Genomic DNA, 12,132 nt, shown 5'->3' with positions numbered 1-12,132 from the left:
ACTCACATACTCTGCATATTTATATTTTTCTACCTATTCTTCCAAAACTTGGTACTGTTACATCCTGTTTTGTTGCCAAGAAAGCATTTCCCTGCAACTGCTTATAACTATTCCCACTAGCCTGCTTATGCTAATTAAAGCTGGGTCATTTCTTAGGAGCTGGCAGGGTCTAGTCCATCCTCCTGCTTTGCCATTCTTGTCTTATAAAAGGGGGCAGTGAGTGGCTTTCCACAGTTAAGAGTAATGTTGGAGAGGCCAGAAAGCTTTCATGTTCTACTGACTTACATTTTAAATCTAGGTCCTCTACCTTTTTCTCCATGCAACATTATGTCTTTGATGGAAAGTATAGCTAATTACAAGCATGAGGGACATTCTAACTGGAGGAGACACTTCATTTTTATTTTTTCCCCTTAAAAGACCCTTATCCTACACAATATTATTGAGTATATTATTTAAAATTTGAATATATTATTGAACTGAATATATTATTTAAAATTTTAGCTAAACTGCATCTTTGTACCACAGTGACTATATTTTCAGCATAGTGTTTCAGAATTTTTAGCAAATGCCTGGTTCTGTTCTTGTTTCAAAGAAGAGAACTACAGGGTCTTTCATTTCTGAGTTACTTGTTTAATCATATGGTTTAATCATATGGCTTGAAAAATGATACTCGGGCATGCAGTTGAATATTTAAGTGTGCATGGGAGAGAGGAAATGGAGGGGCAGAAAGCATGGGCCTCAGGTACTTGTGCTTTCTTGTTTTCCTGGAAGAAAGTTAAAGTGAGAACTCACCATGTCACTCCATGCATTTAAAAGAGATGCATAATTGTGATTCTAGATTCACTTGCTAAGCTAAAATTTTCCTCCTTATATGATTTTGTGGCAAATGTTATATGTGAGTGAAAAGATGTTCATGAGAAGGAAAAATTAATTTATCGTTTCTTCTCTCCTTCCCCTCTCCTACTCCCCTTTTCCCAAATCTTTACTTAAATCTACCATAGGCATATCAAGGGGTGTAGGGTTTATTCGATTTGACAAGCGGATTGAGGCAGAAGAAGCTATCAAAGGCCTAAATGGCCAGAAACCTCCTGGTGCCACAGAGCCAATCACTGTAAAGTTTGCTAATAATCCAAGCCAAAAAACCAATCAGGCCATCCTTTCCCAGCTGTACCAGTCTCCAAACAGAAGGTATCCAGGACCGCTAGCTCAGCAGGCACAGCGTTTTAGGTAAGTCTGGTCTAGTTCTTGTGCCCAGCTACTAAACTGAAAGAAAATGCTCAGGTTCACTGTCTGGTACTTGATTGATAGGATCGCTGCTTTGTTGTTATTGCTGGTTCCTTTTTTTTTTTTTAATGGGCCCCAGAGAGAACATTTGGGGAGTAGTCTTCTGACATTATTGAAGAGGAAGGACACCTGCACAACTGAGAGTACTTCTTGTCCAGGGTGATTTTGCCTTCAGAGACATTTGGCAAGGCCGAGAGTCATTTGTGTGGGCAAGATTGGGGTGGAGTGAGTGACTCACCTGTTTTGGGTGGAGCCCGGGGATCTGCCTAGCACCTGCAGGATGCAGGACAGCCAGCAGCAGCGTGTTTCCTGACCCTAGGCAGCAGTTGAGGACCCCTTCCCTGTAGATTGCTAGAGAGCTCCTGATTTTGCCATCTTTTTTCCTTGAAAAGAATTTATTTTTGTGTTTCGGTGGTCAGGTGAAGCTCTGTCAATGAGCTTTGTTTTTCTATTACATCCACCTGTGTATATAACCTGTTTATAAATGGGCCCTTCTCCCCTTTTACTGTTGTTTCTCATGATGTAGCTTTAAACGACTAGGTAGTAAATATATCAAACTTTATAGGGTATGGGTACTGTACCTATGTCTTTTTTATTCTTTAGGAAAAAAAAAATTTAAAAATGCAGAAAGCCACTCTTAACTCACTCTTGGGCCAGATAGCAACTAGTGATTTCCTGAATTTGGCCTGTGAATGGTAATTTACTGTCTATAAACCAAAGAGGACACCTCTGGGTTGTTAACAGACATAAATAGCCCAACTTCAAGTTTTAATCTAATCCTGGGAAAACAGTCAAACCAAGAGTCATTCAAAGCACACCTCATCTGCATGTGAAAGGAAGAGTGACTTCAGAAGTTCAACGGAGCACCAAAAGCTTGTGGCTTTATGAACAAGTCACCCAAGTTTTATTTTCCAAAATAATTTAAAATCCCTTTTATGATACACTGAAGCCATAATGCCAGTTCACCCCCATACTGACCTCTTTTTTTTCTATAACAAGTTCATGTCAATTTTAATTCATTCATTCCTGAGACAAAATATTTTAATTATCAAAATATATATAAAATCACAAACAACCTAGTAAGATGGAGGACCCTCATGTTTTCCAGCTTGAATTACATGCATTTTTTAAATTTTGGGTATTAGATGCAAGAGAATAGAGATCCAAATCTTTCAAAATAATAACTTTATTTGAGAGAGGGAGACAGAAAGAGGCAGATAGAGAGGGTGTCTGGCCACTGCAAACGAACTCCAGATGCATGTGCTACCATGTGCATCTGGCTTATGTGGGTCTTGGGGAATTGAACCTGAGTCCTTAGACTTTATAGGCAAGTGCCTTAAGTGCTGAGCCATCTCTTCAGCCCACCTCCTGTATAAAAATAGTTAATATATTGCCTAAGGTATAAAATAATATTTCCATAAATGCTGTGTTGAGTATCTCCTTACATTGGCGTTTGTTTGGGGGGAGGAGTAATGGTTCTCGGTGTATATACTTGACCTGGATGACTGGCTTTCCTGTTGATTGAGTTATGCTGCAGTAACTTGGCATTGGTAAAATAGAAATGTGTGTCACCCTTGACTTAGTGAATGACAATAGCAATTGAACTAGAAGAGAGGCTCATAAGGTTGCTTCATACTCACAAGACTCCTCCTTTATGGCTCTGCCTGTAGGTTTCTACTAGGGCATCTTTCTTGAGTTTGTTTCTTTAAATTTAGGACAAATAAGTTCCAGTAAATTTAATGGGTTTGTTTTTCTGATTAAACTGTGTTTTCTTTTCCTGGTAGCTGTTCATTAGGTAGAACAGTGCTCCTAGACTTCAGATTGAATGCTGTTTTGTATGCTGAGGAAGACTAGGCCCAAGGACACACTGACAGCCTTAGGGAGCAAGCCTGAGTAGTGATGTTGCTTGCAGGTGGCTTATGCTTCAGTGTCAAGACTGCCTACCCTCTCTGTCTTCCTTCCCCACTCTCCAGTGTCCCAGGCTTTTCATATTTGATGGAATAAAGCCAGATTAGAATCAAGAATTTTCTGATGGTTAAATGTAATAGCTTTATCTTCTGTTGAATTATTTTTCTTAATATTTTAATACCATGTGTTACCATTATCTTTAAAGTTCTTCCCTCAACTCTTATAGAAAGGCATTGTAGAGAACAGAAGCAGGGTTATCAGTTGAAAGGGAAACCTGGTATTTGGGAAGATGGAGGGTCTATAGTCCCAGCTACTCTAAAGAATGAAACAGCAGGATCACTCAGCATTCAGGGCTGTCCTGTGCAGTTCTGATCTGTTATTGGCACTTAGTTGGGCATCAGCAGTGAAGACCTTCTGGGAAGGTGAGAAAGTGGAGAAAGATGGTTCTGTCTTCAGATTCCCTTACCCCATGTCCCATGTTTGCAATGTCTGCTCAGATGGTAAAATGGAACTTGGCTGAATGTGCTTAGGGAAGGTGTTTGCTCTAGATTGGGTGTTGGTAAAATTGAGTCCTTATCCCTAGAGTTTAGGTTTAACCTGATTTGTTACTTGGAGCTGGGAAGATGACTGAGAATTTAGCGCTTAGCAAATTGCAAAACCTACTAGATTGGGTTCCCTTCCCGAGCCTACCATGTAAGCCAGAGGGAAAAAATGGCACAAGCATCTGGTGTACCTTTCCAGGGGGAAAGACCCTGACATACAGATGATGTGCATATGCAAATAAAATTTTGAAAGATAAAGAATATCTACTTTGGCTGTCATTACCTTGATTCCCTTCCCCCAAACTTTTGTTGAATAAAAGTTTGAACTATCTTTGTTGAGCTTGAAAAGATACTTGGAGTAAGGATGTTTTTGCTGGTCTTTGCTCTTCTGTAGTTGAAGTCTATAGTTTCACAGTGATTTTTGTCCCCAATTTTTATACTTTAATGCTCTTGGCTTTGAGTTTATCATTTTCTAGCACATGTTTGAGGAAACTTCTTGTTACTTTTATTATCACTGTACCTTGGGTCCTGAGAGAGATTGAAGAATTCAAACAGTAAGAGTTATAGTAATAGGCCTGGAGATATGGCCCTGCGGTTCGGGTGCTTGCATGCAAAGCCGAAGGACCCAGGTTCAATTTCCCAGCACCCATGTAAGCCAGATGCACATGGTAGTGTATGCATTTGGGATTCATTTGCAGGGACTAGAGGCCCTGTCATGTCCCCCATTCATCCCTTCCTCCTCCCTCCCTCAACATCTCTCAAATACCTAAATAAAAATAAATAAAATATAGACAAGAGTTATAGTAATAGTCAAAGAACTTTCATTGTTCATGAAGTTTTGTAAAAATGTTAAAAATCCATGTAACTTGGATTAACTTTAAAATGATCTTGTGAATTTATGAGTTTGGTTAATCAATATTAAAAATTAGAGAATTATTATAAACATGAGCAGTGCTAATCTAAGTATGCTAATTAAATATGTTTATTTAATTGAGTACAGTTTTCCAAATGAGACAGAACTGTATTTATTTGGATGGATAGCATAATTCCAGTCCCTTAAGAATACTCTTGCAACTTGATAATCCAAATTAAAATTTAAGCCAAATTTTTTCATGTTCTTCCTTTGTGAGGCAGCTTTAATTTTATTGAGTGTGATCTAGTCTAATGGCCTATGTGTCTACTTCTGTGAGCCTTTATGCATTTAAAAAGTGCCTCTTAAATTGGCCCTTGAGTTGTGTTCAGAGCTTGTTGCTGGTTGCATTAAGACAATTTCATTTTGGAAGAGAATGGTATCAAGGCTCTTGAGTATTTCTCCTCATTCTTTGGTGATGGATGATGCCATGCAATGTGCCAAGGGGATGAGCTGATGGTCTTGGTTAACTTCAAAGCAAGTACTGGTTTGTGTTTGAAGAGGTTTTTATAATTCTTTACAGTGCTCTGGGTTGTGATTTTTGTTTATTAGTAGTCTTCATATTTTATTTTTAACTTAAATTGATTTTTAATTCTTCTTGAATGTGGATCTTCTTATAACCTGACCGATATATTAGTAGTTGCCTTAGTTTTATCAAAGACACTCATCTTTGAAATGAAAGTGCTCTATTTAATACAGGATTTGCTTCATAATTGTATTTAGTGATAACTCGAGTTATATTCCCTTTGATGAGAATGCTTGCAAATGCCTTTATTGTGTATTTGTTAAATTACATATGCACAATGGCTTTTGCCCTAAGCTGTAATCAAACTTACAGAATAAAGATAGGATAACGATGAAATTCAAACTATCAGATGTATTGGTACTTGTGATGGCTGCATTGGATTTATGTAATGTAGCTTAGAACATGGTATCTTGCTTTAAGCAATATTCATAAAATGTTACTGTTGATAATTGTGTGTTTTCCATATAAGGTGTGTTGGATTATCTTGTACCTGACATTATAATGTGAATTTTTTAATAAGCAATAGGAGAAATAATTGGTTCACCTTACTCTTACTTACCATCCTCAACTTAATTTTCCCTCTCTTGGGACTCTTTCTCAAGCTATCTGTTCTTTAAGTAAATACTTTTTAATTAAAGCTAGTTTATCCAATCTTATCTTCCAGATCCACTTCATGTTATTTCTAAATTGGGTTATATCTGGGCTAATGACCAAATGAGAGTGACATTGGTCACCTCCCCTTCACAGGAAGGTTGGTCTTCCTCTGGGAAACATACTATGCATGCGGACTGGATGCACGTACTGCTGGGTGCAGTACTTCTGGTAAATATAATTAACAAGTTATTTTTAAGTAGCAAAATACATATACATCAGTCCCAAAGTATAGTACATAACATATTCGTGTGCCTTCATTCATTCTGGAGGATCCTAGGTTGGTCTCCATTTATAAAATGACTTTCATTTTTAAATGATTATGTATAAAAATTGTCCTTGAGCTATGGACACTTGAAAGCAGTGGCTGTGTCCAAAGCACTATGTCATTTTCTGCTGTGTGTGTGTGTGTGTGTGTGTCCGTGTGTGTGTCCTGCTGCCCATGTCTAGTTATGCTAGCTGGTACTAGACATGGGTACCTACTGAACCACCCACTGCCTCCTTGGAATGTGCATAGGAAACATGCATGTGTGACGCTGAGAAAGCAAGGAAAACTGTTGAGCTAATTATCGCCAAAGGGCTTCAGCAGTACCTGGCCTTTTTCCTGGACAAGTGATTCTTCTACTCTCTCTGCTGATGGGGTAGAGAGGGGGATAAGAAGGGAAGCACATTTTCTTTAAATACCTATGGACTGGAATTCCTCCAAATTTGGAAGATGGGAATCATGTAATTATCTAGATCACAGGTCAGGTAAATAGGCATAGGCATATCATGGGATCCTCAGAGTGCCTAGTTGTAAAAGTTCATTACATTCTGCCTGGAGATCCCATGGATGTGGTGGAATTGGCAAGCTGAGATACTTTTCCCTCAGTACAGGTAAAGCACACCTGTGGCAGGTTTGCTTTATACACTATTTAAAAATGAAAAATTTAAAGGAAATTCGTTTCTGGAGTTGGGTGGCAGGAAATCATGGTAGGCCCTGCATGGTTGCAGTTAGCAACATGTGCATAGTGTAACTCTGCTTGAAGCTGATATACAATGGTGGACAGAGATCAGTGTACTTTTCTGTTGTATGGGAATTATATAAAAGATAAATTCTATAGTTATTCTAATAATTTGATGGAACTTTCATATTACATAACTTGGTGATTGGTGTTGCCAATTTGCATTCATCATTTTTTTTTCTGGTGTTTGTGATTTGGATTCTTTTGTGTAAAGGCTTGGAGTCTCTACTCATCACTTCAGCAAAATATGCAGTCCTTTCACATACTGTACTCCTCACAAATGTGCTGTCTCTATACCTTGCATGCACAGCCTCACCTAGCAGTATCTCCTAGGAGTTTTCTTTCCCACATATTTTTGGTGGAAATTTTTGTAGCCTTACTGCCTTTATTTAATCACCAGATACTTAACTGTAAACCTGCAGTGACCTAGGCTGGTGCTCTATGCTGATAAATTGTTGAGGATAGTGGACCATGTCAAACTCACAGATGAAGGAAGGTCCATTGTTGTTGTGATTTGTTCTGTTTCCTTACACTTTACATTACATTTGCCCAACACTTTCCTTCTTATTTTTATAAAACATACACATGTGCAGTGGAATTGAGGGCAGGAATATAGAGTCAGTATTCTTCTAAGTCTGAAAGACTAGAAGAGATGTTTGAGCTTTTATAATACCAAAAGGGGTTCTTTTTCAACTATGCTGTAGTCTGTGTTCCTGAGTTAGACCAAAATGAGTTTTTTTTTTTCCAAATTTACCTTTCATAGGTGTTAATGGTATAAAAAATTACTGAGTGGTTATATGGCTATGTTTTGAGGTATGCTTGTTCCTCAAATTATCTCCTATTGGTAAACACTTGGAATTTGTTTTTGAATGTCATGATAGTTTTTTGTTTTGTTTTGTTTTGTTTTTTGAAACTGACAAAGCAGGAAGAGGCATAGTCCATAAAAACCATTATCTGTTAGAACCTTAGCACTTGCAATTCTGTCTTTGATTCTAAAAGACAAAGTTAAAAAAAAAATTTTGGTTATTTTTTATTTATTTGAGAGCGACAGACAGAGAAAGAGGCAGAGAGAGAGAGAGAGAGTGGGCACGCCAGGGCCTCCAGCCACTGTAAACAAACTCCAGACGCGTGTGCCCCCTTGTGCATCTGGCTAACGTGGGTCCTGGGGAATCGAGCCTTGAACCAGGGTCTTTAGACTTTACAGGCAAGCACTTTAGCCACTAAGCCATCTCTCCAGCCCAAGACAAAGTTTTTTAAAGTTACTGAATCTGGGCTTTTGCTAGCAAATTAATCTCAGCATGACTTAGTATTCTCAGGAACCAGTGGGATTATAAAAATTGAAAGTAGTATTTTTATAATAGAGTAACAAGTACAGGTAATGTAGGTGGAATCCTTGGGACATGCCTGGTGAGAACTACTGCAAATACCTCTACATCCAACTCCCAGGTGCTTTGGTCAGGTGACCACCACTGTTGACTGCCCTGCACTAACAGCCAGTGTTCTAGGACAGTGGGTGCCCATTCATTCAGGAATGGTTAAAAACCCAGTGTTTTGAGATATCAATAATACATATTCAGTACACAGTTATCCCCTTGGAAGATGGCGTTAACAAGCCCAGCTTTCATGAACATGAAGGGGAAAAAAATTAAACACTGAAGTTTGCTAAATGTGTTTTGCAGGTTGGACAATCTGCTCAATATGGCTTATGGAGTAAAGAGGTAATGACAGAGGTTCACATACTCATAATTCCTTCCACAATTGATTAGTTTCTTTGATTTGGGGAGCAGTACTTCCACCCTCATAAGTTTGTGTTGGGTTTTCTTTTGCATGTACAACCTCATGGAAATTCTTCTAAAGCATATTTGATTTATAGAATATTATATCATTGGATGCCACCTACCTAGTCTTTTTTAAAGCTCATTATTTGTTTCACATTGTGTTGCGACATTGTAGCATGTTTGTTATATGCTTGTTTTTCTCCCCCAATCCTGCTTGATTTATGAAGCAAGTTTTAAGTACATTTCTTTGCCATTGTGTATGTTATGATTCAGTCCAGCAAATAATGGCCATTTCATAATGTATCAGTAACTGGAGAGTATAGCATGTCACTGCAAGCCATGCATAGAGGTTTCGTTGGAGCATAAATAGCTGTTTGTATCGGTTGGGGGAGGGGAACTCTGGGGGATGGAAAAGAAGCTAAATCCATTGCTATAACCAATCTCTGTTTCTGTTTCTGTTTTTTTTTTTTTTTTTTTTTTTGTGTGTGTGTGTGTGTATGTGTGTCTGTTTCCGTTTTGTTTAGTAGGTTTTCTCCAATGACCATTGATGGAATGACCAGTTTGGCTGGAATTAATATCCCTGGTCACCCTGGAACAGGGTGGTGTATATTCGTGTACAACCTGGCTCCTGATGCAGACGAGAGTATTCTGTGGCAAATGTTTGGGCCTTTTGGAGCTGTCACCAACGTGAAGGTCATCCGTGACTTTAACACCAATAAATGCAAAGGTTTTGGATTTGTGACTATGACAAACTATGATGAGGCTGCCATGGCAATAGCTAGCCTCAACGGATATCGTCTGGGAGACAGAGTTCTCCAGGTCTCCTTTAAGACAAACAAAACGCACAAAGCCTAATGAGCCCTTGTCCTCAGTCCATTTCTATATGAAACTATCCAACAAAGGCGAGTTAAGAGAAACTTTATACATTAGTAAATGTCTTTGTAAGTCAGTGTTGAGATGGGGATAAAATGACTACTTAGCATCCTAAGAAATATGTGAGATTTTTTATTGCTAGTATTTGAATTAAAACTTCTTAAATATCTTTTATGTTTGAATATGGACAAGAGGTACAGGGTTTTTACCTGTCACATTGCATTCTATTGCCTTCTTTGAAGAAGGTGGACCTTTTAAAGTGTTTCAGCTAAGGGAAGACATTTCTTTTCTTTTTACATAACTGCCTTGAACCTGTGAGTAAATATTGAGGCTTTGTGTTGTATTTCTTCAGTTGGTTGTGTCTTTTTTCCCCCCGGTTTTTTTTTGTTGTTGTTGGTGGTGGCATTTTTTTTTTGTTTGTTTGTTTGTTTGTTTCCTTTCTCTGATTAGCTTTGTGTTTGGTTTACATTTAAAGCATTGCTGTTACGTCTAAGAAAAGTATTTTGAAGTTTACATTTTTATTTATGAAGTTAAAACAGTATTTATTTTGTAATTATGATTTGGGTTGGGGAAGGGGGGGGCTACATTATAAACGCTTATTGTAAGAATACTGGAGAACTTTTCGTAAAGCAGTACCTTGCCAAAGAGATAAGAGCCTCTTTGATGTGGGTTTAAAAAAAGCATCTATTTTTATAAAAAAGAAAATTTGGAGAAACTTTTTACTGGTCCTGGAACAAATATTTTGACTTGAATACTTTGAGAAATCTCTTCATATGACACCTAGTGAGCTTTTAAAATTTACCAGGAAATTTGCAGTGGTTGGAAAATTTAGAAAGATTTATGATGTAGAAAATACTTTTGAGATCTTTGTATGAGAGGAATAGAATCAATGAGGGAAACACTGCTGGTTTCGTTTTTGTAATCACCAGTGGAGCGTCTGACCATCCTGGTTATTATGCGATAGATGGCTCACATTGATTTGTGATTTTGAAACAAATAAAAAATTTACAAAAGAATATATAAGAGCAGGCAAGAAATTTAAATTACCAAGAGATGGGGGAAAAATCTGTTCTTCCTAAAGAAATCCCTTCAGATAGAGCTCATGGTGTTTAGTGATGTACTTGCAGTATTGTTTGAAGAATTGTTTTGTCTTAAGGAATAAAAGATGTTGCACACGAATTGTACTGCAGCAAGTCAGCAAAAGTGATCTGAGTTGGATATATTTGAAGGTATTTTGAAAGTTATGTTTAAGGCTAACACCTGAGCTTTGTGTAATGTAAATAAGACCTTGTGTTTATGAACCTTTCAGCTAATTTGATTTTTTTCCCCTTACATGCCAAGTGATGTTCAGGTTTTGAATGTTTTTGTATCCGTTTTTTCCTTTGTAAATGGCATTAACATTGTTACTTGAGGTCTTGCTTCATCACTTTTGTTGTCCTGAGGACTTGAATTTACAGTGCATCAGATTTGTTGCTAATTTTGTCTGTAGATAGTCTAGCTTCAGCTGTTTATGGTGATGCAACATTTTCGTTGATAAATATGTTTGTGGTAAAAAAGAAAAATGAGTATAACCATAGGTTTTGAACAAATTTCCTTACATTTTTCATACAAAAATCATAAATATCTGTATGCTATTGAAATTTAACTTTGTATGATGCTTAAACCACTATTTGGGGAAATAATAAAATAAGTCTTTACCATGTATGAAAGAAATTTTAAAAAATACAAAATATTTTCTGATTAGCATCTAGCTTATATTAAATTTTCAAAAAAGCTGAAGGTAAAACTTGCCTTCATCAGGATGCACTGAGAACTATATAGTTACGTCCTGCTTTTTGTATAAACTGAGATGCTCATATGCTTCCCCTTAGAACAGGCAGTGTGCTATGCATAACATAGTTGTACATTATCTTTGCAGTTGCTTTGAGTTTTATTTTTTATTATTTAAAATTGTAGTTATAAAAAATTTTCAGTATAGTACAGTACATATACTGTGAGGCGCGTGCTAAAGTGAATAAGCGAGTTTTCATGCTGACCCACTCAATGCTACTCAGAACTCAATTGGCTTAGCACTTTCTCATATCCTTAGGTGCATTTAGATTGTCAGAGTTAACCTGCGGTAAAAAAATAATAAATAAATAACAAAAAAATACATGTATATACTTTAAAAAAAAATATTAGGTTTCCCTCACGGGAAACCAGCAGCTACATGCTTCTTTCCTATACTACTGTAGCAAACCGAGGCATTGATGAGAGGGCATGCAAATTGTGCTTCACTTGACAGTGTTTATCAGAGCACTTAATAAAATGTAAGGCTGGTATTTATTTGAAGTTGTACAGTATGACTTAATTCACATCTGTTGGAATAGAAAATATATTCTGTTGAGTATTTAAGAGGCTGTACATGTTTTCTTTTGTGTTTGGATTCTTTGTACTTTTTCATGTTCAGTACATCAATAAACAAAGTTGAAGGGAAAGAACAGTGTGGTGAGTAGGTCTTTATACACGTGGGGGTGGGGGCTCTGGTGCTCAGTGTAACGACTTAAACTGTTGTGAATTAAGGGGTGCCCTCGGAACTTTAGTTGAAAGTAGTACTTTGTGAAGACCTCTAAAAGGCAAGCATATTGAAAAGAGAATGTGCAAAAGCCAAAACAAA

General features: G+C 37.3%; 1 protein-coding gene across 13 annotated transcripts in view; it reads left to right on the top strand.

Annotated features, from left to right (window-relative positions):
* Elavl2 (ELAV like RNA binding protein 2) overlaps positions 1–12,132 on the top strand; it is a 230,341-nt gene that overhangs the window by 138,297 nt on the left and 79,912 nt on the right. For 9 of the 13 annotated variants that reach the window (XM_045132325.1, XM_045132362.1, XM_045132355.1 and 6 more), the window contains 3 exons: positions 1,002–1,227; positions 8,505–8,543; positions 9,128–11,953. In XM_045132325.1, coding sequence (XP_044988260.1) covers positions 1,002–1,227; positions 8,505–8,543; positions 9,128–9,458 — 596 coding nt within the window. In that variant the 3' untranslated portion in view covers positions 9,459–11,953. Of the gene's footprint in view, positions 1–1,001; positions 1,228–8,504; positions 8,544–9,127; positions 11,954–12,132 lie in introns of those variants that run through there. The other 4 variants (XM_045132345.1, XM_045132333.1, XM_004658402.3 and 1 more) reach the window with 3 other exon arrangements.

The sequence above is a fragment of the Jaculus jaculus genome, chromosome 1 (assembly GCF_020740685.1).
Source record: "Jaculus jaculus isolate mJacJac1 chromosome 1, mJacJac1.mat.Y.cur, whole genome shotgun sequence".
Classification (NCBI taxonomy): domain Eukaryota; kingdom Metazoa; phylum Chordata; class Mammalia; order Rodentia; family Dipodidae; genus Jaculus; species Jaculus jaculus.
Note: the sequence above shows the minus strand (reverse complement) of the source record. Positions and strands in the feature narration are given on the sequence as shown.